The 24,939-nt window shown below is 41.2% G+C and overlaps 2 protein-coding genes across 6 annotated transcripts in view; one reads left to right on the forward strand and one right to left on the reverse strand.

The window, feature by feature from the left end:
- Positions 1-6,848, reverse strand: part of cdk6 (cyclin dependent kinase 6) — a 19,832-nt gene extending 12,984 nt beyond the window's left edge. The window contains exons 1-3 of the mRNA XM_088318241.1: positions 6,226-6,848; positions 5,072-5,417; positions 2,269-2,404 (exon numbers count right to left, since the gene is read on the reverse strand). Of these exons, the coding sequence (XP_088174367.1) occupies positions 2,269-2,404; positions 5,072-5,295 (360 nt within the window). The 5' untranslated portion in view covers positions 5,296-5,417; positions 6,226-6,848. The remainder of the gene's footprint in view (positions 1-2,268; positions 2,405-5,071; positions 5,418-6,225) is intronic.
- hepacam2 (HEPACAM family member 2) lies at positions 6,530-24,037 on the forward strand. Of its 5 annotated transcripts, none has more exons than XM_088318228.1 (11): positions 6,530-7,185; positions 9,678-9,762; positions 17,683-17,770; positions 20,805-21,164; positions 21,240-21,527; positions 21,686-21,985; positions 22,605-22,730; positions 22,817-22,838; positions 22,911-22,963; positions 23,149-23,222; positions 23,323-24,037. In XM_088318228.1, exons 3-11 carry the CDS (start codon positions 17,713-17,715, stop codon positions 23,431-23,433), a joined length of 1,392 nt encoding a protein of 463 aa, XP_088174354.1. In that variant the 5' UTR covers positions 6,530-7,185; positions 9,678-9,762; positions 17,683-17,712; the 3' UTR covers positions 23,434-24,037. The 5 variants fall into 5 exon arrangements, with proteins under 5 accessions (XP_088174354.1, XP_088174352.1, XP_088174355.1 ...); XM_088318226.1 differs by having other exon boundaries at positions 6,531-7,185; positions 17,511-17,770; XM_088318229.1 differs by lacking the exons at positions 6,530-7,185; positions 9,678-9,762 and adding exons at positions 16,608-17,082; positions 17,168-17,263 and having other exon boundaries at positions 17,511-17,770; positions 22,929-22,963.
- The last annotated feature ends 902 nt before the right edge of the window (positions 24,038-24,939 follow it).

A 24,939-nucleotide genomic window follows, 5' to 3' on the forward strand; every position in this document is an offset into this window, starting at 1 on the left:
CGCGAGGAGGGCAGCAGACAGACAGGGTCATACAACAGAGGGAGGCAGTTGGTTATTTTATGTGTGTGAGTGTGTGTGCTGACACAATAGCACCCCCCAGTCAGTTCCTCTCTGCTTTAAATAACCATTTCACCGTGCTTCCTTTCAGGAGGATTTGCTAGTAAACACTAATTACCTCAGAAGTGTGACTCTTAGACAAACACACAAACAATGATGCCCCCTTAGCCTCAGCTCTTTCCTCTCCGATATCAATATGAAAAGTGATGAGCAATCCCACGACAGCGATTCTGATGGACAGCATGGCAAATAAAACATATTCAGATATAAAAATGCTACAAAGTTTATAATTAAGTTTAAACTCCCACATTTTCAAGTAATCAGTTCACTTAAATCAACGAGCACTCGAACGCTGAAAAGTCCCGTGGCCAACTTGGCTTGGAAGAGACAATATCACACAAAAAGGCAACAGGTTTGACCCCCCCAAAACAGGGGTAACCAGGGAAAAAAAAAAAAAAGTAGTAAGCCCTTTGCAAGAAGCAGCCACAACATGGCTTTCTGGGTATGCTTCCTTTTCTAATGCAAATGGACCAAAGGCAGCCATATTGTTTATTGTAGCGAGGCACAATATGGGACATCTGCCGGTTAGCGTTAGTGTAATTCCCTCCCCATGCTTCATTAACCTCCCCCTTTATAGGCTCAGAGAATAGAGCTGTGGTCGCCTGGATGATGGCAGCCCGAGAAGGGTGGGTGACACCCAAGCGCTGGCCCAGGCTGAGGTGCACCGAGCCTGGGCTAGCTCGGCTGCTTGATGTCCTTCCAGCTCATTTAATTCCTGGAGGAGGGCCTCTTTCATCAATGAGCATGTGGTGGGTCTTGAAGCCGAGTGGGTGGTGGCGGCGAGTGGGGGCAGAGGTGGACAGGCTGGCAAGGAGTGGGGTAACTGGCTTTATGTTGGTTTAGGGTCAGCTGCATCTGAGCTTTGTTAACATCGAAGAGATTTAATGTGAACATAAAAAGGGAAAAGTGTACCAAATCTGACTGACATTGCAATTTGATTCAAACTAATGAATTCAGGGGGGGGAGGGTAACTTAGCTGTGTCCACTGCCCTAGAAATAACAAGGGATGGAGCCAGTGTCATATTGTCAATCCATCATTGTCCTTTTGTCTTCCAGCTGCATGGATGTTAAGGGAAAGCAAAGCGAGGCGCCCCAAACCAACTCAACAGGTGGCTCGAGCTTCACAGAACTCATGATGGAATTAACGCTGTCAATTCTTTGTGGAATTAAAAACTCAACAGCCATGCGGCACTACATTGCCAGTCGCTTAACGTCCGATAAATCCCTCGGGGCAGAGCCACCTGTTGCGTCTATGCTTACGCAGTTTATCATCAATATTGCAGCTCGACAGAACGTTCACACGTAAACCTGGCCCTGAGGTGAAAAAAAACGACAGATACTCTCGCTTCCACAAGGTCTCCATTTCAAAACTGACACTTAAACTCCGAGGCAGATAAATGGAGCTTGAACTCCCCAGTATTGTGCACGTTAAATCACGGGACCGTGGGGTGAAACACGATTAAGAGTTCTAAAAAAGAAAAAAAAATGAGAGGTTTGTGGGAAAGATGCAAATAAAAAAATGCAGTCACAGAGGAAGGGTTAATGGCGCGTCCAGTTCCGACCTTTAGGCGAATTGTAAGTGAACACTCAGAGGATTTTATCGAGCGCACTGGAGTAACCGATGAAGGGACTTCCTTGGGCTCATAATGGCCCCACAGTTTAAATGTTGCAATTAAAAGTAAAATATTTTGCATAAAACCAAAAACCTTTTTGATTGCTTAATTCACACACTTGTTTTCTGAGCGCAGACTTGAATCTCGCCAAAAGGAGGCCAAGTGAAAAGAAGGAGTCTTTAATTTGGAGCCCATTTACCACATGTGCTGGCCTTTAAAAACGCCCTGGTAAGCTCTGCTGTTGAAGAGAACTGCAGTCTGCCCTTCATGGCAAAAAAAAAAAAAAAAAGCTCAGTCAGAACGAAACAGACATGGCTGTGGTCATACAAACCCTGGAGGATTAGAAGAAAATCTCCTTTTCCATCTAAAATAGAAACTGAAGTAATGACTCAGAATTAAACTCACCCGAATGTACTTTTAGTAGTTTGATATACGTCACAAAATACATTTGAGAAAAAAAACAACGATGCTTTACAAGCAAAACAATGAATATCAACGATCGAAACTTGTTGCTGATCGCCGACTCACTCGTCATTACCTTGATAGTTTCTGGCGGCACGCCGGGGTCAGGGGCTTTCTCTAGGTAGGTGGTCAGGTCTTGATCCACATGCTCAAAGACCAGGGTGAGTTTGGTTTCGCGGTTCGTCCGAGACACTGTACACACATCGAAGAGCCTGGAAGAGAAGGAAAAGGAGCGATCAATATTGTGCTCAGTATAGAAAAAGGATTAAGAACTAGTAAAGTGAAAACCATTTTGTTTGACATCAGCACTGAGCATCTTAAGCAGGCGTGGGCAAACTACGGTCCGGGGGCCACATTGCAGCCCGTTAAACACTTTAATCCGGCCTGCCAAACTTGAAAAAAATTAAATGAATAAACCTGGTTAATGTTTTATTTTCTAAATGTTGTGTTTTTTCAAAGACACATATTGTTGTAATTGTTTTGTTCACTTTCATTTCAAATTAAATGTATTTTTTTTCCTCCGATGAGGTGAGGTTACCAAAACACTCCATCCATCAGCTCCTGGCCTCTGTCAAATTTTAGAGCCCATTGTGGCCCGCCAATCAAAAGGATTAAGTCCACAAATGTGTTTTGTTTTTTTCTTTGTCTTTGAGAGATCGCCGCAACAGTGTGCCGATGATGGCAAAAAGAAAAAGTGGGAACTAGAAGTCGAATTTACTGCAACATAGGAAAGAGTCTGACAGCTCAAAAGCGCCACAGTATTGCTTTGCAAACACCTTCCTGTTCTGTCGCCACGTTTGTGCCTGTCAGGCAAAGTGTGACTAACAATACTTTATTTTAGTGGTCATGTTGTTGAGATTACTTGTAAATAAAGAAAAAAAAAAAACGAAAAAAAAAACCGGGAAAACTATTGAAGGCTATACCAATCCTAAACAACTGCGGTTATGGTCGTGCCAAACTAGGCAACAAGCAAAAGCCAAGAATCCAGATTATGTCAGCAACCTGCCAAATGAGGCTTTGGTGAAAAGCTAAAACAAAAACTATGCAGTGTGTCCTCTTCAAAGAGCTGGGGAAACACAAGCAGCATTCCTCGAGCAGCGCTATGACAACTCCTGATGCGCTTTGGCATGGAATAGGGAACTGCAGCAAGGGCGTCATCTTCCAGTGGACGTGATTGGTTATCGGCATCACATGACCTCATCAAGTATGTCCGACGCAGCCTTTTTAAAAGAATGTCAAATATTAGTGTAAGTGAGCGATTAAATCCAACTTTGCAGACGCCAAAACATGACAGGGAGTATTTCATCTGTCTTTCTCTATTAATAAAACAAATAGAACTTGAAATCCCTTCCTGGCAAGTTAGATTAGGGGAAATATTAAAAATATGACGATTCTACTGTGTCACATTACAAAAAAATTACACTTAAAAAATAAAAAGACTGAATTTCGAGGATTGGAATTGTTCAAGTCAGTGCTGCAAGATGCTTCGTTCAAGGTATTAGTACTGAGTGTGACGTCAAAGAATAGATGACTCCCTCCTCTTGAAGCGGTGAGGTTAAACGCCCCTCACAGCTCGATTGTCGGCCTACAATGGGGGCTCTCAGCAGACACTGAACATATGGAATGAATAATGGAGCTCATTACCAACATCCAGAGGTTGCCGGGAGTCTCACAGAAGGTCCACAATGCACCCTTCCTGGCTTGAGCTGCTTGGTTATATCGTTTGGCGAAACTGGTGGCTCCCCGGCACCAATTCAAAAAAACTTTCAACCATTGCAGTAGAGAATCGAATTTCCGGCTTCCACACTGGCAGATCTGCCCATTAAACTGAACTGACGGAGCTGTTTTAAAATTAGGTTTGTTTGTGATCAAGTTAAAAATAATCCATTGTGATGGTGTGAGAACAATCCTTCATTATTCATTGATGCAGTGAGGGATAATTGTTCGAAGCAAGAATGCGAATGCCATGCTTCTCTCATGTCCGTTGAGGACTTTCCCCCGATGCATAATGCAGGCACAGATAACCAACTGGTGATTGTTTGAAATTAAAAAAATGACACAATGGAATGAATCGAAACCTAAAAGCTCAGGGGTGAAGCATAGGCCAAATGGAAATGGAAATTGGAAGCACACGGGAAAACCAAAAGAATGATTCATGCATAGCATCGTCAAACTTTTAGTGTTTTGTTGTGGGTAGATTCATATGACTGGAAATAGAAACACAATAATGTCACAAAGACCGTCAGATGTTTTGTTTACTGGTTCATAAAAACAACAAATTCAAACCGATTTCCCACAGGTGTATCAAATGATCTGAATGTATTCTTATTTAGAATATTCCAGACCAGGGTTTCAAAATGTTCAATTTCATTTTTTTTCAAAATCCTGCATTTAAATTGCCCATCCCATGTCTATATGTGTTACTCCACCGCTTGTGTTCTAATACCATCTGCTTGAACTGTTATGAGATTGCAACACTAATCTGATTTATCAGTCCGTCTATGCTGTTTTTCATTGTATTCGTCGAGCGAACTTTCCTAAGGGGCAAAAGCTATGTGGTTGTTTGAAATACACAACATGCCATTCTCTGTTTTATGTTTAATTTGCCAGCAAATGTCAACAACAAGTAGCATTTAACAGCTTGAAGCCTCTTATTGAATGACTGTTCACTATCTGGAAAATTGTTGCTTGTTTTGAAGTGAGCTGATTTCACTGTGCTTGCATTAAATATTTTGATATGAGGGAGAATGGAATGACTGAATGACTCCGACCATAACCATGACGAACAGCAAATGAATGTGCACATATTTTATTTTTTTTTAATGAGTGGTTAGGGCCATGCCACACACATTCTCACCTTTTCTCCCCCCCACACTTACCTGACAACATTGGGATGCTCAAAGGCTTCAAGCTGCCTCAGTACCGCCACCTCGCGGATCGTTGAGAGAGGCATCCCCTCTTCCTCCGTCTGGACACGAACTCGTTTTAGGGCAACAAATCGTCCCCCATTCTTCAGATCTCTGGCTTTGTACACTTTTCCATAGGCGCCTTCTCCAATCTCAGCCACGGCCTCATACTGCGTACCGATCGTTTCTTTGTCCATTTTTGCTTATTTTTTTCCTCCTCGTCTCTTGTTGAAAATAGTGCGGGGATTCCCAGCGAGGCTGACGAGCCAGACTTTCTCACCGAGACATATTCACAGGAAAAAGTGGGCACGTGCAATGCCTAGATGACAGAGAGACACGGATGGAGGTAGACACCATCTTTGTCAGAGTTGGTCAAAATGCGCTCCAGGTAGCAATTACAGGACTGTCATCATGTTTTATTCCGACTATCACTACAGCAGACTCGATGCCTCCCAACTTGCACTCCTCCTCCTCCTCCTGTTACGCTTAACATGTCCTCCTCCTCTTAAAACAAAATTAAAACACAAGGAAAAAAAAAACATTATTTTAAGGTCAGCGTTTTTATGCTTGTTCTATGTTAAACACACTGGCTGGTGCGTTCAAAGACTCGCCGCACATGCAAACGTTCCAAGACATGGGCTGTTTTGTGTTTCAGGAAATTTAAGAGAATTTAAGGAGAACAAGCAAAAATGAAATACTGGGCTTACGAGCTAACTCATTTTGAGTGCCGTGTCCAGCTCCTTCACCGTGTCCATTTTTAGCAAACTGGTTATGAACAAAAAGTTTGTCACCGAGGCCACACAAACGTCGCGAGCACGTGGCTGTCTCCTGGCAGCATTGTCTAAACTTCAACAGTTTCAAGTCCTTTTAAAACGCAAAAAAACTCGTCTTTCACACATCAAGCTTCATATTATTACCTCAAGAATTGCATTCGCGAGGTTTTATTCATGCTCTCGTTCTCAATAACGGCTGCGACTATTTTTAACACATACAAATTGATTAAAAATTAAAATAAATTCAATCGCGTGGTTAAAATGCTCCTTTTTGCTTGCTAAATATAACCGGACACCAAGGCAAGGTATTCACACACTTTTGGTATCACATTCAACACAACATTTACTTTTTACCTCGTTTTATGTTGTCAACAGTATGTCGCAACGTCGGCATGTCCGATAAAGTGAGGAGGCACTCGGGTCTCCGAGAGAAAAAAAAGTCGCCAAACGCATCACTGTCCACTGTCCTCCATGCGGGGGCCACACAGGTAGTTGTTGGACGGTGCATGCTCTAACCCCCCATCCCTCAAACTGCACCAGACCAGGCAGGGACACTCAAACTGGGGGAGGAGGAGGAGGAGGGTAGAAGTGGAGGCGGAGGGTTGTTCGAAAGCTACACGCACACACTGCCTACAACTGTTGGTTTGGTGGGGGGGGGGGGGGTTGCGCAGGACAAAGGCAAACGCGTGATACAAGCCCTCCAAAGCCACGCTCCTCTTTAGATTTCCCCCTTTCTCTCCCTCTTTCGCCCCTTCCATGTATCCCCCCAAACAAGCCCATGCACCAGCAGCCCCGCTCGGCCGTGTGAGCTCCGTCCCCGCCTGGCTTTCCCACGCCGGCTGAATGTGGCCTGACCCCCTTCAGAGAGGTTTGACACGGAGCGGGGACATTTCCGCATTCCTCCTCGACTACAAAGGCACACCGCCTCCTCTTTGCTCTCCCCTCGGCCTCCTCGGTGCTTTACCATTCATAGTGCTCCTCGCCGGCGGGTTTTGTCTCCCGTGTCAAACTCGGGAGCGCTGCAGGGGTCGGGGAGGGGAGAGTGGAGGTTTATTGGATGGACGGCCACACTATCTATCTCTGCCTGCAGCCATTGAGGAGATCCTGCAGCAACAATGCAGCAGCAGGGGTTGCAATGTGGCGTGCTCAACCTGGATGGTCCCTAAAGGGTCAGGTTCAAGGCCCGGGGCTTGATCTGTGACATGGGGAGTCCACTGCTCCGGTGGTCATTTGGACTACAGTATAAGTCATGCAACAGGCCTAATTTGTCCAACAGTAACTTGGAGGTGGCGCAAGTACTACTCTCTACAGTATGTAAGTATAGATACCCGTGTCAAAACATACACACATTTTCTAGTCCAAGCAAAAGTAGTTCTTGACCTAATAAAAGTAAAAAAGTACAGTCTCCGAACAGAACCTGAATACTAAATTAAACATTAACTCTGTCAATTGTACACACCGATTTTGATAACATGCCACAGTTCATTTCTCTTTCAAACCGAAAGCTTGCTAGTTTTGATTTAGGTTTTTATGACAGTGGACCTGAAACCTTTTACACCAAGTACCACCTCAAAAATTACAAAAACAATGCAATGCAACAATATGCACAATCTTAACATTAGCACTGGGCTTCAATAATGAAAAAAAAAACACATTAGGGCAGTGCACAAACCAGTCATAATTTTCAGATTGGCGTGAGAAATATGATGGAATGGCTCTCCTTGTACATGTCAACCACAAATTAAAAAAAATAAAATAATCAATGGGTAGATAATGGATAAACAAAAGTTCACACAGGATGTAATGCCATCATGTTAAAAATGGTCACATTGCTCAATCAAGTTTTTCATCATTTCAAAATCACTTCCTTCCAAACAAGCAAAATAAATACTTGGAATACAAATAATTGATCTTAAATCATGTACATTTCTATCATCTTAACGATGTAAACTTTTTTTTTTTTTCAAATGAAGATATCGTGTTTACTTAAAGCTTATCATCAATATTGTAGACTTGATTTCCAACATTTTCTTCTCATGATGGACAAAGTTGAGACATGACAAGCCCTGATGTCAGATTAACACAATAAAAGGCCAGCTACAGGCGTGTAAGGTGCATTATTTAACTACTGGCAAGTATTTATTGAATGAGAAGATAACCAGAAAAGACACACGAGGACATGCAAGTCGCTTGATTGTTTTCTTATGCTGAGTTATTCTTCACATGAATGTCGCTGACCAACTTTTTTTTCGAAAACTTAATGAATTTGCATTAGAAAAGCAACAAGCAATGTGCCAATTACTGTATATGTGCAAATTTACATTTTTTTGTCATCATTGTTTGTGTGAAATCTGCTTTGAGAGCCATCCCCTGGGTTGAATATATTAGCATGATTACATCTTTTCTTGAGCTGCAAAACAAAGCAATTCTATTCGCCGTGTGTGATGAAGAGACCTTCAAACATTTACACAAACACATTCTCAAAGTGAGTGTTGGATATCATTTCCCACATCAACGACCATGTCAGTGTTTGACAAAGTAATATATTTTGTATCAACTTTCCGCAGTCTGTGTTTATCTTGTGAAAGGGAATCACTTTCTGGAGAAGAGGGAGGAACAAGACAGTCATTTGGGAGCACACTGTCTTCTTTATCTTCATCATTTTTGAATGTGTGGAACCTTTGGAATTGGAGATTTTATTGTGAATGATATATTACGTCTGTCTGGTTTTAAGTGGACAGAACGAACCAAACCACAAAACTCAAAGCTAATCCACAATGTGATCCAAATGTAGATAAATCGGCAGAACGGGACTTGACAGAGGTTGCAATCTGCAAGAAGTAATTCCACTGAAGGCGAGAGTGTGCATGGTCAGTCGAAATGTGTCAATAATCGAAAACATTCCCATCCGCAGTTATGAATCACAATGCAAGTCGCTGCAAGGCCTCATCTGGCAAATCAGCCGTGTGTTGTGAGAATCTGCCACTGGCGTCCCTCGTGTGGAGGAATGTTGCTTGACAGAGCCACTCCTTTAGATTTTATATAAACGTAATTTAAAAAATGTGCTGCGTGCATATTTTCACACAGTCAGCAATGTATTAAGTATCATTGGATGCATGCATGCTGCATTGCTGTGATGTCTAAAAAAGAAAAAAAATCTATATATATATATTAAAACAGATTCTGATTTAAAAAAAAAAAAATATATATATCTGCTAATGTAAAGCTTGCTTGGGTGTCATTAATCATTCAGGAATAATCCCGGAGCTTTGTGATCGCCCACTTCATCATCTTAACGGAGACAAAGTGCACATTTTTTCTCAGTTTAAAACAAGTCAAGTTTACATATACAACCCTAAATCAAATAAAGAGTCTCAAAGGGCTTCAAAGGCCCATATTTCACAAAAATCTGCGCCCCGGCTGGAAAAAACTCTCACAAAAAAAAACTATTTACAGAAGCAAAAGAAGATATATTTAGGAGTAAGATAAAATGGCGAGGCGACAGAGGAGAAGCGGCAATAAAAGAGGCAAGAGTGAGCAGGACTATTGCACACAAAGTGTAGAAATAAATTGAGATTAATTCTTTTAAATAAGACGTCTATGACAAACTTTTCGACAAAACACAAAAGGATTGAGAATTTTGATTCAAAATTCTGATGACAGGGCGAGCTAGCGTACATAGCACGTGTGTTAGTTTTTCTCATTTTTAGGCCTGTAGCCTAAAAAGCTTGAAAGTGCAAACACTATATGTGTGTCTTATTGTGTCTGATTGTAACCCTGTTTTTTTTTTTTTTTTTTTTGGGCAGCGTGCGTGTGGCAGCTGCTCATCAGCTCAGCCAAAAGAGAATTACAAGCCTCCCACGGGGGACCAAAGAAGCCAACAAGGGGCAGGTGACTCGCAGTCGTTCCCAGATCTCCTTACACACACACACACACACGCGCACACGCACGCACGCACGCACATGCATACAGACAACAGATGAGATTGATTGTGGGCCTGTCGACCGCTTAATAGGGTCAGGTTTGCGGAGTGGGGATGGGTGGTCAATGCGACAGGTAGTGTGAAAAGCCCGAGGTTTCTGAGCAGACAGCTGTCACAAGTGTGATATTGGAGCCTTTTAAAGTAACACCAACCCGTGTTAATGGTTGATAAGAATCACTTAGTAAAGCGTTTGTTGCGATCAATCGCCTCATTTCATGCCGACATGACACGACGCCAGCCGGCCATCCGGGCTTTTTATGTCTCTCTCACTTGATTTCCCCTCTTCCGCTTTCTTGTCAAGCCAGACTCTCGTCCCAAGTGTGTGGCGCACGTAAAGCCCCGTCTCTCTTCTTCCCTTGTCCTTGTCCCTCTCTTCTCCCCGGCACAGGCCCCTAGACACAAGCCTCTTTCTGTTGGGCCATCGCTATGACAACCAAGCCACTAGCTTGAGGAGGCGACATAAAAACCTGCTCTTTTGCGGGGACACTGGAACACCTGCCGCCTCCAGAGATGGGGAGGGCCGGAGCTGGACACACGAGCGCATGCAGACACACAAACAAATTCATGTGGTCACTAAGGTCTCACACACATTTTCAGTACTGTACATGCACACAAAGTTAGAGCAGTAAAACTTTAATTCCTTCTTCTAATAAGCTGGCATGCGCTCATCGAATGATAAAATTGAAGGGAGTGGAATATGGCATGAGCTAATGATCAAATATAGATCAGGTTGGTCAGGTTCAGACTTCTTTCGGTGAAATAATTGGCATGGTAGTTGAAGGAAATCTAAAAGTTACTCTCGTTTGTCGTTGAATGAGTGCAAAATATACTTTTGGTCATTTAGTAAACCAAACATTTGATTTTACCGCTTGGTAAGCATGTTTGAAATGTCTCGAAAGACTCACTGGCCACTTCATTAGGTACAGATAATGAATGATATTTTCATTGCTTGCTAAATAAGGTAATCAAAACATTGGTAACATTTCTCATATGATGCAGTTCCTTTTTGAGCCACCGCAAATTACTAACAACAAAATAAATAATAATTTCACACACTGGTTAACAATTATTTTTCATTAGTGATGCAAGTAAATCTTTTTTTTTCCGCACTTGTTTTTCCGCTAGCACATCAGGTTTCCATAATAATAATTTTTAATATAGTTATGTATTTAGTAATAGTCATGAATCAATTTTTCTGAAATGTCGTGTCTCAAAATTACAGTTGATGGTAAAATCCATCTTTCACGAGCTTTTATTTAAAAACAAAGCAAAAACAAAAAACAATTGAAATGATCTCAAAACCCGATGTGCTTGAAAAAAAAATTACAAATATTTTTTCCTCTCTAAATGTGCTTCAATCTGAATTTAATCGGAATTACTGAGAAAATCCAGACATCCACTGAGGTTTCGTGTGGTCATATGTACGCGCGTTTGCCTAAAGTGGCGGTTGGAGTTGCATGTCTTTAATTATTTAAACAAACCACGATCCTCCCTAAGTAAACAAAGTGAACTGTTTCAGGAATAAATTATAATTACATCCTCTCCAGTTCAATACAAAAACCAGATGTTAAATGTACGTTTAGGTTTTTTTTTTTTTAAGCGTGACAAATGAATTAATTGCGCCGAGCGCTTGTCATTCATTACTCAGGAGTCTAAATCTCCTGCATCCCCATTAACTCAATCAACAAGTGTCAGTTAAATAATCCGAGGCTGCTGGCTGGCGTCCTCCTGTTACGGGCGGAATATTCTGGAAGGACTGGCAAAAGAACCTCCGGGGCCTAGCTGCAGTTCATTAAGAGTATTAATGATTAACTGAGAGTGCTATTGTCCCCTCGGGTCCAGCTGTCCTTCCTCTGCCTGATCCACTTCGATGCCTCTGGGCCGCTGAACTCTAATTCATGTGTTGAAGTGACAGCTGCTCCTCAATCACCTGCAGATGCGGGTAAACAACAAAGCAAAAAAAAAAAAAGTAGACAATGATGGAGCTTACCTTTTCATTTTCATAAATCCTGAAATACAAAAAAAAATGGGTTTCAGGAGTCCGGAGGGCCTGCCCACCCACTCAGTGTGAAATTATACAAGCACTAAAAAGCCTTGAATTGTCCGTATGAACTGTTGTTAAAATTCGATCATCGTCTTTATGGGGTCTCGTTTTTTTTTTTTTCCGCTTGAAATTTCAGAAGTCGCATAGTAATGAAAAGACAACTTTTAAAACAGTTTGATTTCAACATGACAAAAAAAAAAAAATAAGATGTCACAATCATGTTATCGGGGAACTCATTGACATTCTGACGACTCCTTTAAGGAATTTGTCATATTTCAAAGTCAATCGACCAATGGGTCAACATGGCTTGTTTGATTTACTTGACACCTCTCACTGATTACTTCAGATGCTTGCGGCTTTTACATTCAAAACAAGGAATACCTCCGTCTTATGATATCGCAGCGAGATATCCTTATCCGCTCATCTCCTCCTATTTTCTTACAGGAACTATGGTATCTCTTATCTGAACAATGTGCTGGTGGGAACGACTAAGATGCATGTGGGCAGACCTCCAGATGTGATGTTAGGCTTTGGAAAGGAGCTTGTAGAACACGGGGCAAACCCCAGAGGTTCATGTTGAGTGACGAAAACCTTTAGCGTGTTCCTAGACTGGAAAAAAGGCGCAAAGTAATTCCTTGATGTGTTTTTTTTTTTGTGTGTCTAACTTCCATAGCGATGTGAAAAGCATGCCGGCGGGTTGTGCTTTATTGGAAGGTGGTCAAGTGACATTTATGCCCCGCTTTGACATCTTATTGGGTTGCAAATACAATGTTGTTTTCCCCTATCCCGTGTTTTACGATGGTGTGAAGCGAAAAGGGACCTGAGCAAAGGGAGGACTGATTTTCAGTCTGTGATGGCAGCGTGTCTTAGCAGCCAGTTTATTGCAGGAGCGAAACATAGAGGTGGCTGTGTCCATTCAACTCTTTATGCATGCACGTGCAAACCAGCCACACAAACACATGCCCCTCAGACACCAGGCCAGTTTGTGGCATTTGCACTGAGGTAAACATCACATTTTTCAGAGATGTGTGTGTTGGATGAAAGGCATTTTGCATTTTTTAGTCTACAGGGAAATTAAAGAGTCCAATGCCGTGATGGTTTCTATGCCTGTGGTAAATGTTAACGAAGACATGTCTGGAGTTGACAAATTTTTATTTTTTGAGGCCTGGCTGTTTCCTCATTTCACACGAGATTGAGTGTTACACCTGATTGAAGTGAGAGCATTTATTTTTGTACAAAGCCGAGCCAAAGTGAGCGACTGTCAACACCGATGCATTTTTATCACTGTTCAGAGTCACATGTGCTCGGATTTTTAATAGACAATAACTGAGATTATACGAGGATATTCTTCGATTGACATTGTCAAGTGTGTGTTCGACTGGCGACAGAAGAGGATCTGGGTTACAGACAGCAGGATTTGACATTGGCTTACTTCCTGTCATTGACTGCGGGTCACATGGTGAGTGCGTGGGCGCGAGATAATGGAATGCGTTAAAAGGGTTAGGCTCCTTCCACCAGACACAGTGTCACATGCACACAAACACACACTTCAAACTTCCAGCTGGGCGCATGTGTGCGTTTAATTCTCCAAAGAAGTGAAACTAAGTCACGTCTGCATTTGTTTTGAAACTCACTGCATATTGACTCACACGTCAAACTTCCAGATTATTATGAATGAAGTTCAGTTCCTGTTTAGACACTCGGTTCTTGAGAGCAAAGGAGCCGCCTCCTCTGAGAGCGATACAAAGGTTCAACGGTGCGGCAGTCAACAAAGTGTCATTCCTGTGCAAACTTAAGTGCATAGCATGTACATGCATACGCCCACGCACTGCACAACATGTGCATCCAGCATTCACAGTTTCCTTCTGTTATAAATCTTAGCGTGTGAATGGAGCTTTGCCATCCAATCAAATCACTCGCATACCATGCAAACATCCCCACCCCTTTTCTTTGCTGCCGAGCGACTTCTGTGAAATCTCGAGGATAAAATTTGTGTATGGGAAGCCAAAAAGCATTTTAGGTCAGAAGCGTGACATCGACAACCTCAAAGGCACTGGTGCATGTGTCCACTTTCGGTTTTCATTGACGAGTTGCCTGCGGAGGTGTTTGTTAATGTGCTCGCCCTTTCATGTACAATCAAAGTCCATTTGTTAAAAATATACAGCGGTATTTATCTTCCATACAGCACTTGTCAGAGAGCGAGAGAAAGATATGTGAGCCTGTATCACAGTGGGCCAATGACACCCCATGTGGCCCCACTGTAACGACTGCACCACACACACGCAAATACACGTGCCAATAGTGTGGCCTTGATGTGGGCTGCTGTGCTGTGTCTGCTTTGAGTGCCTGCAGATGGAGGCCAAGGCTTCCAGTGAGAGAAATGGTGGCGAGGGAGGAGAAGGAGTCACAAAAGAGAAAAAGCTTTTCCTGCTAGGGCTTGAACGGCTGGTCGTCGACTACAATATGAAGAAAGGGGAGTTGAAAGCGATTCGTCGATGACGGCATTATTCCCCAGGACAGTACAATCCCAACTTTTTTGGAGCAATCAACTGGTTTCACACAAAAGACATCTTTTGTTGGAAAAAAAATATACCTTGAGTAAATTAAGTTTATTCAACCCTAGTAAATTAAGTTGCACCTAAATTAGCCATGGGCAAACTAAGGCCCAAGGGCCATATGCGGCCCGTTAAACCTTTTAATCCGGCCCGCTGAATTTGAAAAAAATTAAATGAATAAACCTCGTTTGTGTTTTATTTTCCCTGTAATTCTGATGTGTCCCCACTAGGAGGCGCCATAAAAGACATATTTTGTTGTTTTTTTCATTTCAAATTAAAGCATGTTTTTGCTTTATACTATATGTATTTTTTTCTCAGATGAGGTGAGTTTACCAAAAGACCCCATCAATCTGTTCCTGGTCCGGCCCCTCTGTCAAATTTTAGAACCAATTGTGGCCCATGAATCAAAAAGTTTGCCCACCCCTGACCTAAACTAGCCAATTTAGTTAAACTAACCATAATAAATTACATTGACGCAACTAAAGTACATTGAGCGTAATGAATAGAACAGCTAAATGCAATCAAGAAAGCCATTTAATCATTTGTAAATTATTTATATATATTTTTTCAAGCTTCGCTTCACACTGCCGTCCTCGTTCTTTGGCGGCAATCTGCCGATTGGAATAGCCGGAGCTAGCGTGGCTAGCCGCTATTTGCATTCACAGTCGGGCTAATTTTGAACTTTTGGACCCGGGTTGATTTATAAAGACTCCAACTGTCAACTTCAACCTGTGTGCTTGCTAATAGTCCACACTGCTCGTGTGCGATACCTTGACCTTATGTAACAGGGCCAACTACCACGCCGCTAAGATTTGGAAATTGGTTTGGTTGCTTTCTCCAATTTCATAAATAAATAATACTTCCTATGAAGACTGAGGGAATAAATGTGACATTTGACATATGTCAAAAAAAACCTTATACCACAAGTACATAAGCACATGACAGGATGATGAAGTGCTTGATGCTTGTCGTTCAGTCAAGTGAAGCGGTGGCAAAATGTGGCAACAGACAAGGCCCGGGAGACTGGAAATGGAAAAAGTGACATTTTCAAGTCGAGTAAGAGGGCCCCCATTTGAGGTTGTGTCGCGTGTGTGTGTGACTCAGCTTTGGCGCCCTGGTTGTTGGAGAGCTGTCACGCCAGGTCACGTTGCGTTACATTGGATAAAAAGCACAAGAGTCGAGTTTTGCGTGTTAATCAATTTGAGTGGAGTGATGAGAATCACAGAACAATTGAGTGGTTATTTCGGTCGTAATTCATAAGGACAATCCTGACTTCAGGGTGAATTGATGAATTTTTCCAGCGCATCAGATTGAAAAGACAAAGTTCATTATTTTAGCACGATTGTGACCGTATATTGGTATTGTTCTGCTTCTTGGGCTCTCACTCAACTAGTCCAAAGGTCAGCATTAGATGTTATTCGTGTTCCTCCAGTTTTGTAAACATGAATCTTCACCTAAGGACTCAAAAGGAAATTATTCCTCCTGACTTGAAGCATATCTTTACAACAGTTTGAAATTAACCAAAAAGAATGATGGTGGAAGTTTTTTTTTTTTTTACAGTCACATGATGCAAAAAAAAAAAAAAGGAGAATGTCAACAACATGCAATCACAAGATCAGGAATTAATGAAATGGACAATGATATTTATTTTTCAAGCTATTATTGTCTTAAACTCAAATTCCGAGCAGTAAACACTGAAATCGTAATTTTTTGGGGGAAAAAAAAACCCATGACTTCAGTTTGCCTCATAAACCAGTTGGGGAAGTGGTGGCGTACAAGCATGCAATGTCATGTAAAAAGTTGACTTTGTCCCAAAAAAGTGTGAAATAAACAAACACTGAAGTGCTCCAGCGATGACTTGATGGCTTTTTTCCACGATGCAATGACTCCATCTATTGGTTCAGTTGCAACTCGCAGAAAAAGTCATACTCCAACTAGTAAGCATTCATTCTGTCTGTGCTTTTTCAAATATTCACACCGAGTTGCCTTAAATCTGAAATATGCGATTTAAATATGTGCGGACTGCGGCTTTGCTCTGGCGTGGCCACTTTAGAGCGCCTCGTTGTAACGGTGAGATGTGTATATATATATATTCCATATATATTCTAACCACAAACCACAAACTCAAGCATGTCGTTACATGTAGGCACATGAAAGATATTAGAGCGAGTATCATTTATTTTTCCAGTTGAAAGAAGTGGTATTTCAGTGACAGTTGACGGTTGAGTGAGGCGTGGCATGGGAGCAGAAAGAAAAGGCTTGTTGGATTCATTTTAAACCTCATTTTATAAACTTGACAAAATGTTTTTAATCATCCTCATTTGCCACACAATCTTTGTGTGGAGTGTCAACTTTAGAAGTTTCTGTTCATCTTAAAGGGAATGTCAATATGATACCGTCAATAAAAAATTTATGATGGCCTGGAAGCCTTTACGATGATTCAAAAAAAAAATCGCAATAACTCCTGCACCATGTTCGGATTCCTTCATCTCTGAGTGGACTGTGCAATTGTGTGAGCGTACGTGTCGTATAAATCTACTCTCCTGATTGTTCATTTTTCTTGTCCCTCTCTGGTACCATCACCAAATGAGGCGTTCATTTACACTTCCAACAATGGCTTCATTCATGAGGTACGTGCCAAGTTTCATGACCATGCTACCCATCCACTGACAACAAATCCTGTACTGATCTCTTGTTATATTTCTCTCTTTTCAGATTTCCTAAGGGGGTGAAAACTTTATAAAAAATGTCGTCGAGTCACATATCTCTTTCAGCGAGAACGAGGGTCGGTACCTTGAACACGACTTAAAGGTCAGTGATGAGAACGCTTGATCACCAAGGCGTCACGTTTGGTATTTACAAAATCATGTAGCCTGTCTGCTCTTTTCAAACGAATCAAAATTTTAGTGCTCAAGAGCTTTTTTTTTTTTTTCACGTTATAAAGATTCAGCTTCCATTCGGGTGTCGAAACTATTCCTTTACATGTACAAGTCTCAGTTTCTGTGACGAAATGAAACCCTCAGCCTTGAGGCAGGACTATGCGTGTCCTGTCACTCAGTCAGGTGGACCTCTTCTCCCCCCCCCCCACCTGATGTCACGTGGGAGGGGCCCGGCCGGCTGCACAAGCGAGCTCCTCTCATTTCCCTGGCAAATGTAGTCGCCACAACCAGTCCCACTTCTCTCCTCCCTCCTCAATCATCACTCTGCCGCCTCCTTCGTTTATCCCTCAGTCCTCACAAGTCCCAAGAGGATAAGATGCCATGGAGGCCACGGGGGGAATGGTACTTTACGTCTGCTCGTTGCTGGGCCTCCTAACAGGTGAGCGCTGATGGTGTGATTGATGTACAATGTTGACATGGAGGAAGTTTTGCTGATTTTTTTTTTTTTTTTTCGAGGGGGGGGGGAGAAAAGGTTAAGCGCGGAATTTGTCTATAATAATTACGCACATCCGAGATGCATTTTTTTTTTAATTTGAAAATCAAAATATGTCATTAAAAATTCATGAAGAACATCCAAAAGCAAAACTCACTCCAAACTCATCGTCTCAGCTCTATTCACTAAGTGTTATTCTACTCTAATTGGAATATGTTTCAAGTAAATTGTGCGGCCTGTATCTCGTTTCGTTCCACATGCTTTCCATAATCCTCACTGCGTAACGTCGCCTTTTGACTGTCGCCAGGTCTCGAATGATTTTTAAAATGTCAGTGGAAACAAAAAGTGAGCAACACCGTGGCACCGTGACTCATTTTCAGACATTACACAAACACTGCATCAAAACATGTTACGTGTCCCAAGATTCAAATTTGGAAAAACAACTCTCTCCTTAAGGTGATGTGTTTGTCTTATCTTTGAGCAAGATGGTAGGCCACCACTTGCATTTTGACACGCACTGACTGACTTTATTTAGTATCCAAACAACCTTACATGGTTGTGAAGGTGATAAGAGGCAGGTGTGTGTATGTATGGGCCCTCACTTGGAATTGTTTGAAAGTGTGTGTGCACTTCATTACCTTGTGTGTGTGTACGTGTGGCACAATCTTTACCATCACTGCAGCAGTGTATGACCACAACAATGACCACTTTGTTTGGTGACAACAGTCAAGCAGCGGGCTCGGCACACTTCTCCTCATTTTGTCTTTTCAGTGTGTCCCAGCTGGTGTAAATGAAGGCACACACCTGCTTGTGACAACACAGACGCACGCGCACACACAACACACAGAAACTGGCCTGCAGGCCTGGGAGAGTTGAACGTGTTGCAAGGGTGTGGGTGCTGAATCTATTATTTAGTACGTAACGGCTAGCAGAGTGGTTAAGCCATTGTGATAAGCAGCATGGAAACAGGGAGTAACAGGAGGAAGTAGCATTTGGTTGGAAAGGAGGTGTGTGTGCGAGTGCAAAACGTGCTCCTTTTTACACCATATTTATTTGAAGGTTTAGTTATGACAAAGAAGGAAAAAAAAAAAAGTTAAGTTACACAATTTCACGACAGGTTTTTGTTCACTAGGATCCAGAATGACTTTTGGATCCGTATAAAACTTTACCTAATTTTAGCTGTTGATCCTCACCGCCAGCACACAAGCGTGCTCTGATTAGATTCAAAGGACAGATAAACTAAACATGCAAATAGGATTTTCCATGTCAAATTGGACCTCCTGCCTTTTGCATCAGAAACAGGCTAACATTTAACAATTAATAACCTCTTCTCATCCACACGATTGGACAGCTATAATGTTTTTTAATTAATTAAAAATATGATTTTTAATGAATTATTATTATTATTTTTAATTAGTTTTTTTAATTAAAAGTTTTAATAAAAAAATACAAGTTTTAGCAGTGAAAGGTGAGTCTCTCATTCTCTCTCTCTCTTTATTTATTTATTTATTTATTTTACTGTTGAGTGGAATGGGGACTGGAAAAAGAACAGTTTGAAGATCCCGAATGTGAGCAAACAGTAAGAGTCCATTTGCAAGTTAGTGCCTCACACCCCCTCACATGCTGTTTGCTCTCAGCTTGGCATCTAAACAGTAACCAAAAAAAAAAATAATAATAATAATTTCACTTTCCCAACTTACGAGACGGAAATTGTGCCGAGCATTCAAAAGTTGTGAAGAGTCTCTTGCCAAAACGAAATATTAATTGGGTTTATGTAACACAATAAGGGACAGAAACAAAAACAAAAAAACATTGGAGTTGTATTAATTGTGCTGAGCTCACAATACAAGCACGGTTCAAAAGAGAAGTTGTTGAGCATTGTGTTGACAAGCTTCCCTGGCAACTACCCTCAACAGCAGACAGCGAGCTGCTCAACAGTTATCCAGTGACTTTAGATGGCTCGTGAGTTTGTTTGGTGTGTGTGGCGTTAGGTTGAAAGACAGGTCTTGTGCTCGTCAAACAACAATGGCAGCAGTGAGCTGTGTCAATATTAACTCATTACAGTTTGAGGATCTGGACAACTTGGAGAAAAGGATGCAGATAGTCCAAATAACCGCTGAGTCCAAGCCTATATTTGTTGATAGAAGCCCCATTAATGCTTTGACATGAGCAATTTAAACTCTCTAGGTTTATTGTTACGCATTCCAGCACAATTCAATGACATGTAGATCTGAAATGCCAATTTTTTTTTTTATTTTTTTTTTTACAAAGGAGTTCTTGTTTATTTCGGATTGAGGAAATAGCGTGCAGTAATGCAGAAGTATATGCTGATACAATTGTTTCATTGTTTCTCTTCAACCTGGAAATGATAATTCAGATGAAGAGATTGGGTCTAAACTATTTGCATATGGAGAACTAAGCTAATTTGTAATATGTGATGGAAACTTATTTAAGTTTCTGTTTAAATGTAAAAAAAAATACATTTGTCCATTTATTTAAATACAAGTTTTTTTTTTTTTTTTTTTTTTTAAATTAGAGGCCACGTGAATTGGCTTTGAGCGACAGGTGAGACGTAGTAACATGCAATTTTTAAATCGCAAGGGGTGCAATTATGAAAATTATTAAGGTCTGTCACTAGGCTTTATTCATTTAGTAACTGCTGTCTAAATAGGTGCAATAATAATGAAGTGCAGTCCACATGTTTGGATAGCATTGTTTAAAGAAACGTGAAATATTGAAATTGATGAAGCCACAGATTTATTCATTCATATTAATTGATTTTAGTCCAACACATTTGTTTAGTAAATCTGATATTGTTTATTGTACCACACATGAAGTTATTGCTTGTCTGCTAAAAAAAATACATAAGAGGCCCTTGAAAACACTAAAATTATTTTTCAAACTCGTTCAGCCCTGTGTTCAGTGACTTTATGCCAATTTGTCCTAAAAATGTATTCTTTTTCCTCTTTGCCGCTCACAGATATCAGTGCAAAGTTCATCCATGTCCCTTCATCAACCCGCCATGGCATCGAGGGAAAGTCCCTACGCCTGCCAGTTGAGATGTACTTCCATTTGGACGAGGTGGAGATCCAGGGAACGTGGTCCCACACCACCACGAGTGGCATCCGGACCACTCTGGTGACATTTACCAAAGAGTCCACCATCACTGACATGACGTACCGCAACCACATCCTGTTCAAAGAGCCCAATATGTCTTTGCTGATACGGAAATTAAATCAACACGATGAGGGAGATTATCGCCTCAACCTCAACATTGAGTTTCTTAATAAATCCGGGCAGGTTTTCAAAGAGGAGCGGACCGTGCCTGTCACTGTGGATGGTGAGTGTACTCTTATTAATTCACCTTACTTATTGTTGCAATCTGTAAACACACTCCTTTGTATTCTCTTCTCAGTTCCTGTGTCCACACCGGTAATTGAGAAGAGCCCGTCTTATGCGGTCGTTGAGGACAAGGCCAACGTTACGTGGACATGTTCGGTGGAGAGAGGAACGAGGGTTGTGTTTCAGTGGTACAGAGACAATGTCCTCCTGGGTGTCAGTGACAGATATCACTTTTCCAAAAACAAATCCACGCTGCTGATCAGTCCTGTGAAAAAGGAGGACAAGGGAAGTTACCGCTGCGTGGCGAGCAACCCCGTCAGCCAGGAGAGATGCAGAAAGGCCTCGGAGCTCACTGTTTACTGTGAGTGGACATTCGGCTTATTATGTCCGATTTATGGCTTTCGGTGACAGTTGATCAAGTTTCAAGACGGTTGAATTAAAATACGTTAAAATGTCACAAAAAGCACTTCTCACTGTGTATTACTTTTATTTTTCCTGACCAATTTATGTCCTCTCTAGATGGCCCGTACAACTTAGAGGTCAACTCTGACCAAGGCCTCAGGACAGGGGAGGTGTTCACCATCAACCCTGGCGAACTGGTCTTCTTTGACTGCCAGGCTGATTCCAACCCCCCCAACAGCTACGTGTGGATGTCCAAGAAGCGTAACGCAACGCAAGTCATTAGCAAGGGCCCACGATTGGAGATTCTCTCCTACAGACTGGCCCAGGCTGAGGAGTACCTATGCCGCGCCTTCAATAATGTGACGCAAAAGCAAGACGAGACCCAGTTTACCTTGGTGGTCGCCAGCCTGGGAACAGGTGAGTGGAAAATGTCAGGAAGCAAAAGTATGGGATGGTTTGGGGAATTTCACATTATCACGCTAAATTCAGATGAGGTTTTATTACGTGTGGTATTTCCGATTCTGTGCTCGACAGAGAAGTGAAACTTGATTTTGACGACCATGAAACACGACCAGTGCATTTTTATTTCTGTTGCTAGGTTTCACTGCCCGGAGTCAGTATTAAAGTTCAGCATGTGGGAAAGTAAACAGACCCATACCAGCTGTTGTATTTGTTGACGAGGTTTTATAGCATGCGGAGGTACTGTGTGCTGAATGGAACGTTGATATGTTGTCACGGTGATGTAGAGAAAAGGCTCAACGATGGCTCCTGCTGATTAGTGGTTAGGGTTTAACCAGTCTTCACAAGTTGCGGTGACTTGAATTTTTTGTTTGTTTTTGTTTTTTAATAACCACACACACTGACTAACCACAATAATTTGGATTACAACATTTTTAATTCTTATTAAAAATCAATTATGTAATAATTTATTGCTAGTTATACTAACCGTCTCGCTCTCGCCCTTACAAATTACGTGGCAGTCCAAATGCAGTATCAACTTTAGTACAAATATATCCCTCCTTGTGTTTGTTTGCAGGAAAAGAGAAGCACACCCAGCATAATAACGCTGTAAACCCGCTGGCTGTTATTACTGTGTGTTCTTTGTTTATCATCGGCAGCATGCTGCTCGTCTTCTTTCGGAAAGCATGCCACCCAAAGAGAGGTTCGATGGCCGTTTCCGTCATTTTCCACATTTTTCGCTAATGCCTTCTCATATATGGATTTTTCTTTTTCCCATTGTATCTGCAGTGCTCATGAGAATTTATAAGAGGTAAGAACAAAAGCATACTATTAATTTAAATGATGTGGTTTAAATACAAATTCGGTGTCATCTTTTAATCAGAGCAACTTTTTTGGGCAGACCTATCTCTGATCAGAAACGACCACATCGATCAGGTAAGACACTGCTTCTGTAAATATGTATTAATCACTGCTAAATAAATAAATAAATAAATAAATTAATTAAATAAATACGTAAATAAATAAAAATAAATAAATAAATAAAAATCCACTATTAGAACTGTTTTAGTCAAATGAGCCTATCACCTTCGAATCTACAAATAGAGTATATTCATCAACAGGCCATGAGGATGCAACAGAAGACTTTGGAATCTATGAATTTGTCTCCATACCCGGGAAAATGGAATCTGCACAGGTATGTTTTTTTTTCCCCCTTGTTCAAATATGATACACAGATTTTTCCCAAAATTAGTGAGAGCTGTTAAAATGACATTTTTCTTCCAACTGTCCTGCAGGCATCATGCAGATCTCTAGCTCGCCTGGAGTCAGTTCAGGATATGCACACCACAATCTACGATGTGATCAGACATGTTCCTGAAACCCCTGGGCAGAGTTTGCTCAAGTGACTTTCAAGTCCTCAACTTAAAAATGCTACTTGTGTATGTTTTTAGACTCTTGTCAAAGCCCAAGGCACTGCTTTTAGTGACTCACTGTTTGCATAAGAGCTGATAGAGACCTGTGCGAGTACACAATCTCTCGGACAGATAATTTATTAGATTTTTTTTAAATAGAATTTTCTTACTCTTTCTTCAAGAAATATGTACAGTAGTGACATGAGAGCAAGAGAGGAAAAATCATATTTAAATTGCTTGATTATTGCTATAAATATTGCTTACATTTTTTTAATCAAATAATGTTATTATGTTTGTAAAAGACTGTACGTTTTATGAGACAAAGTGTTTTATTTAGTATTTTTGTAACTTATGTTAATTAAATGAGATGAGAAGTTGTAAATATTGTACATAGGCTATACTGAGATTCATTTATAATATGATTCTATTTCTTTGTTGATGAGATCTATTTATTATTATTTGAAACCCTTAACCCCTTTTCCATAGATGTAGCATGGATTAAGATGAATACTGACTAAGGGAAATGATTGCTTTTTAAATTAATGTACAGTTTGCATTTTCATCACTGTTTTATATTTGAATAAATATGACAACATTAGTTTTTTCAATTGAATTCTTATAGACTTCCATGAGCAGTTCAGGCTGAAAACGATCACGTTCGCCCTGACACGTGGAACAGCAAGAGCCATTGTCACTTGTTCTGTCACTTACTAGAGACTGCAGACAAGTCTGCTTGGTTGTAGACATGATGCATTAGTATGCAGAGGACTTGCTGTGAGGGTGAGACACAGTATGCTGAGCGCACTCCGCCTGCCTCGGCTGGCACCTTGTCATGAGAAGATGAAAAATGAAGTCTCCGTTGCTGGTGTATACAGAATTTGAGACAACCAGACGCAAAATACTCTCAAATCTTACATTTTGGATATTTGCGATGGATTATTTAAAAAAGTTCTATTACTTTAATTTGACAGAGAAATAACCAGGAGTATCATTAACCAGTAGCTATAGGTGATTGTGTCTACTGATTTTAATCAAAATATTGCCCAAGGGCACAGTTACAAGGTCATATGTATAGTGGCTCGATTGTTGCGCATGTAACGTATTGATGACGATAGGATGTGACTGCAGGTTGAGTAGTTCACCAGGAGAGGGCGCTCGGAGATAGATTATGCATTGGGACAGATGAGAAGGGTGATGAATAAAGAAGATGGTCATTAACTGAATAACTGGATTGTGCTCAGTTATTGAAGCGGGTCAAAAAGTAGTTGAAATATTTGACATGCTAACAACCATTCACACCTCTGGACAAGAATAATCTTCAATTAACTAACATGTATGTTGGAAGAGCCACAACTGTTGTTTTGGTTTGCACCACCGGAGGGCGCTATAGCAATTCATTTGCTCGATTTGTTTGAAAAAACGCCATGCCCATTTGATCAATACCTCAGTAGAGTAAACAAATGTATTTTTTCCAATAGATAATCGACAGAAGGAGGGAGA

The sequence above is a fragment of the Idiotropiscis lumnitzeri genome, chromosome 16 (assembly GCF_059441095.1).
Source record: "Idiotropiscis lumnitzeri isolate Australia: NSW breed Sydney's pygmy pipehorse chromosome 16, RoL_Ilum_1.0, whole genome shotgun sequence".
Classification (NCBI taxonomy): Eukaryota; Metazoa; Chordata; class Actinopteri; order Syngnathiformes; family Syngnathidae; genus Idiotropiscis; species Idiotropiscis lumnitzeri.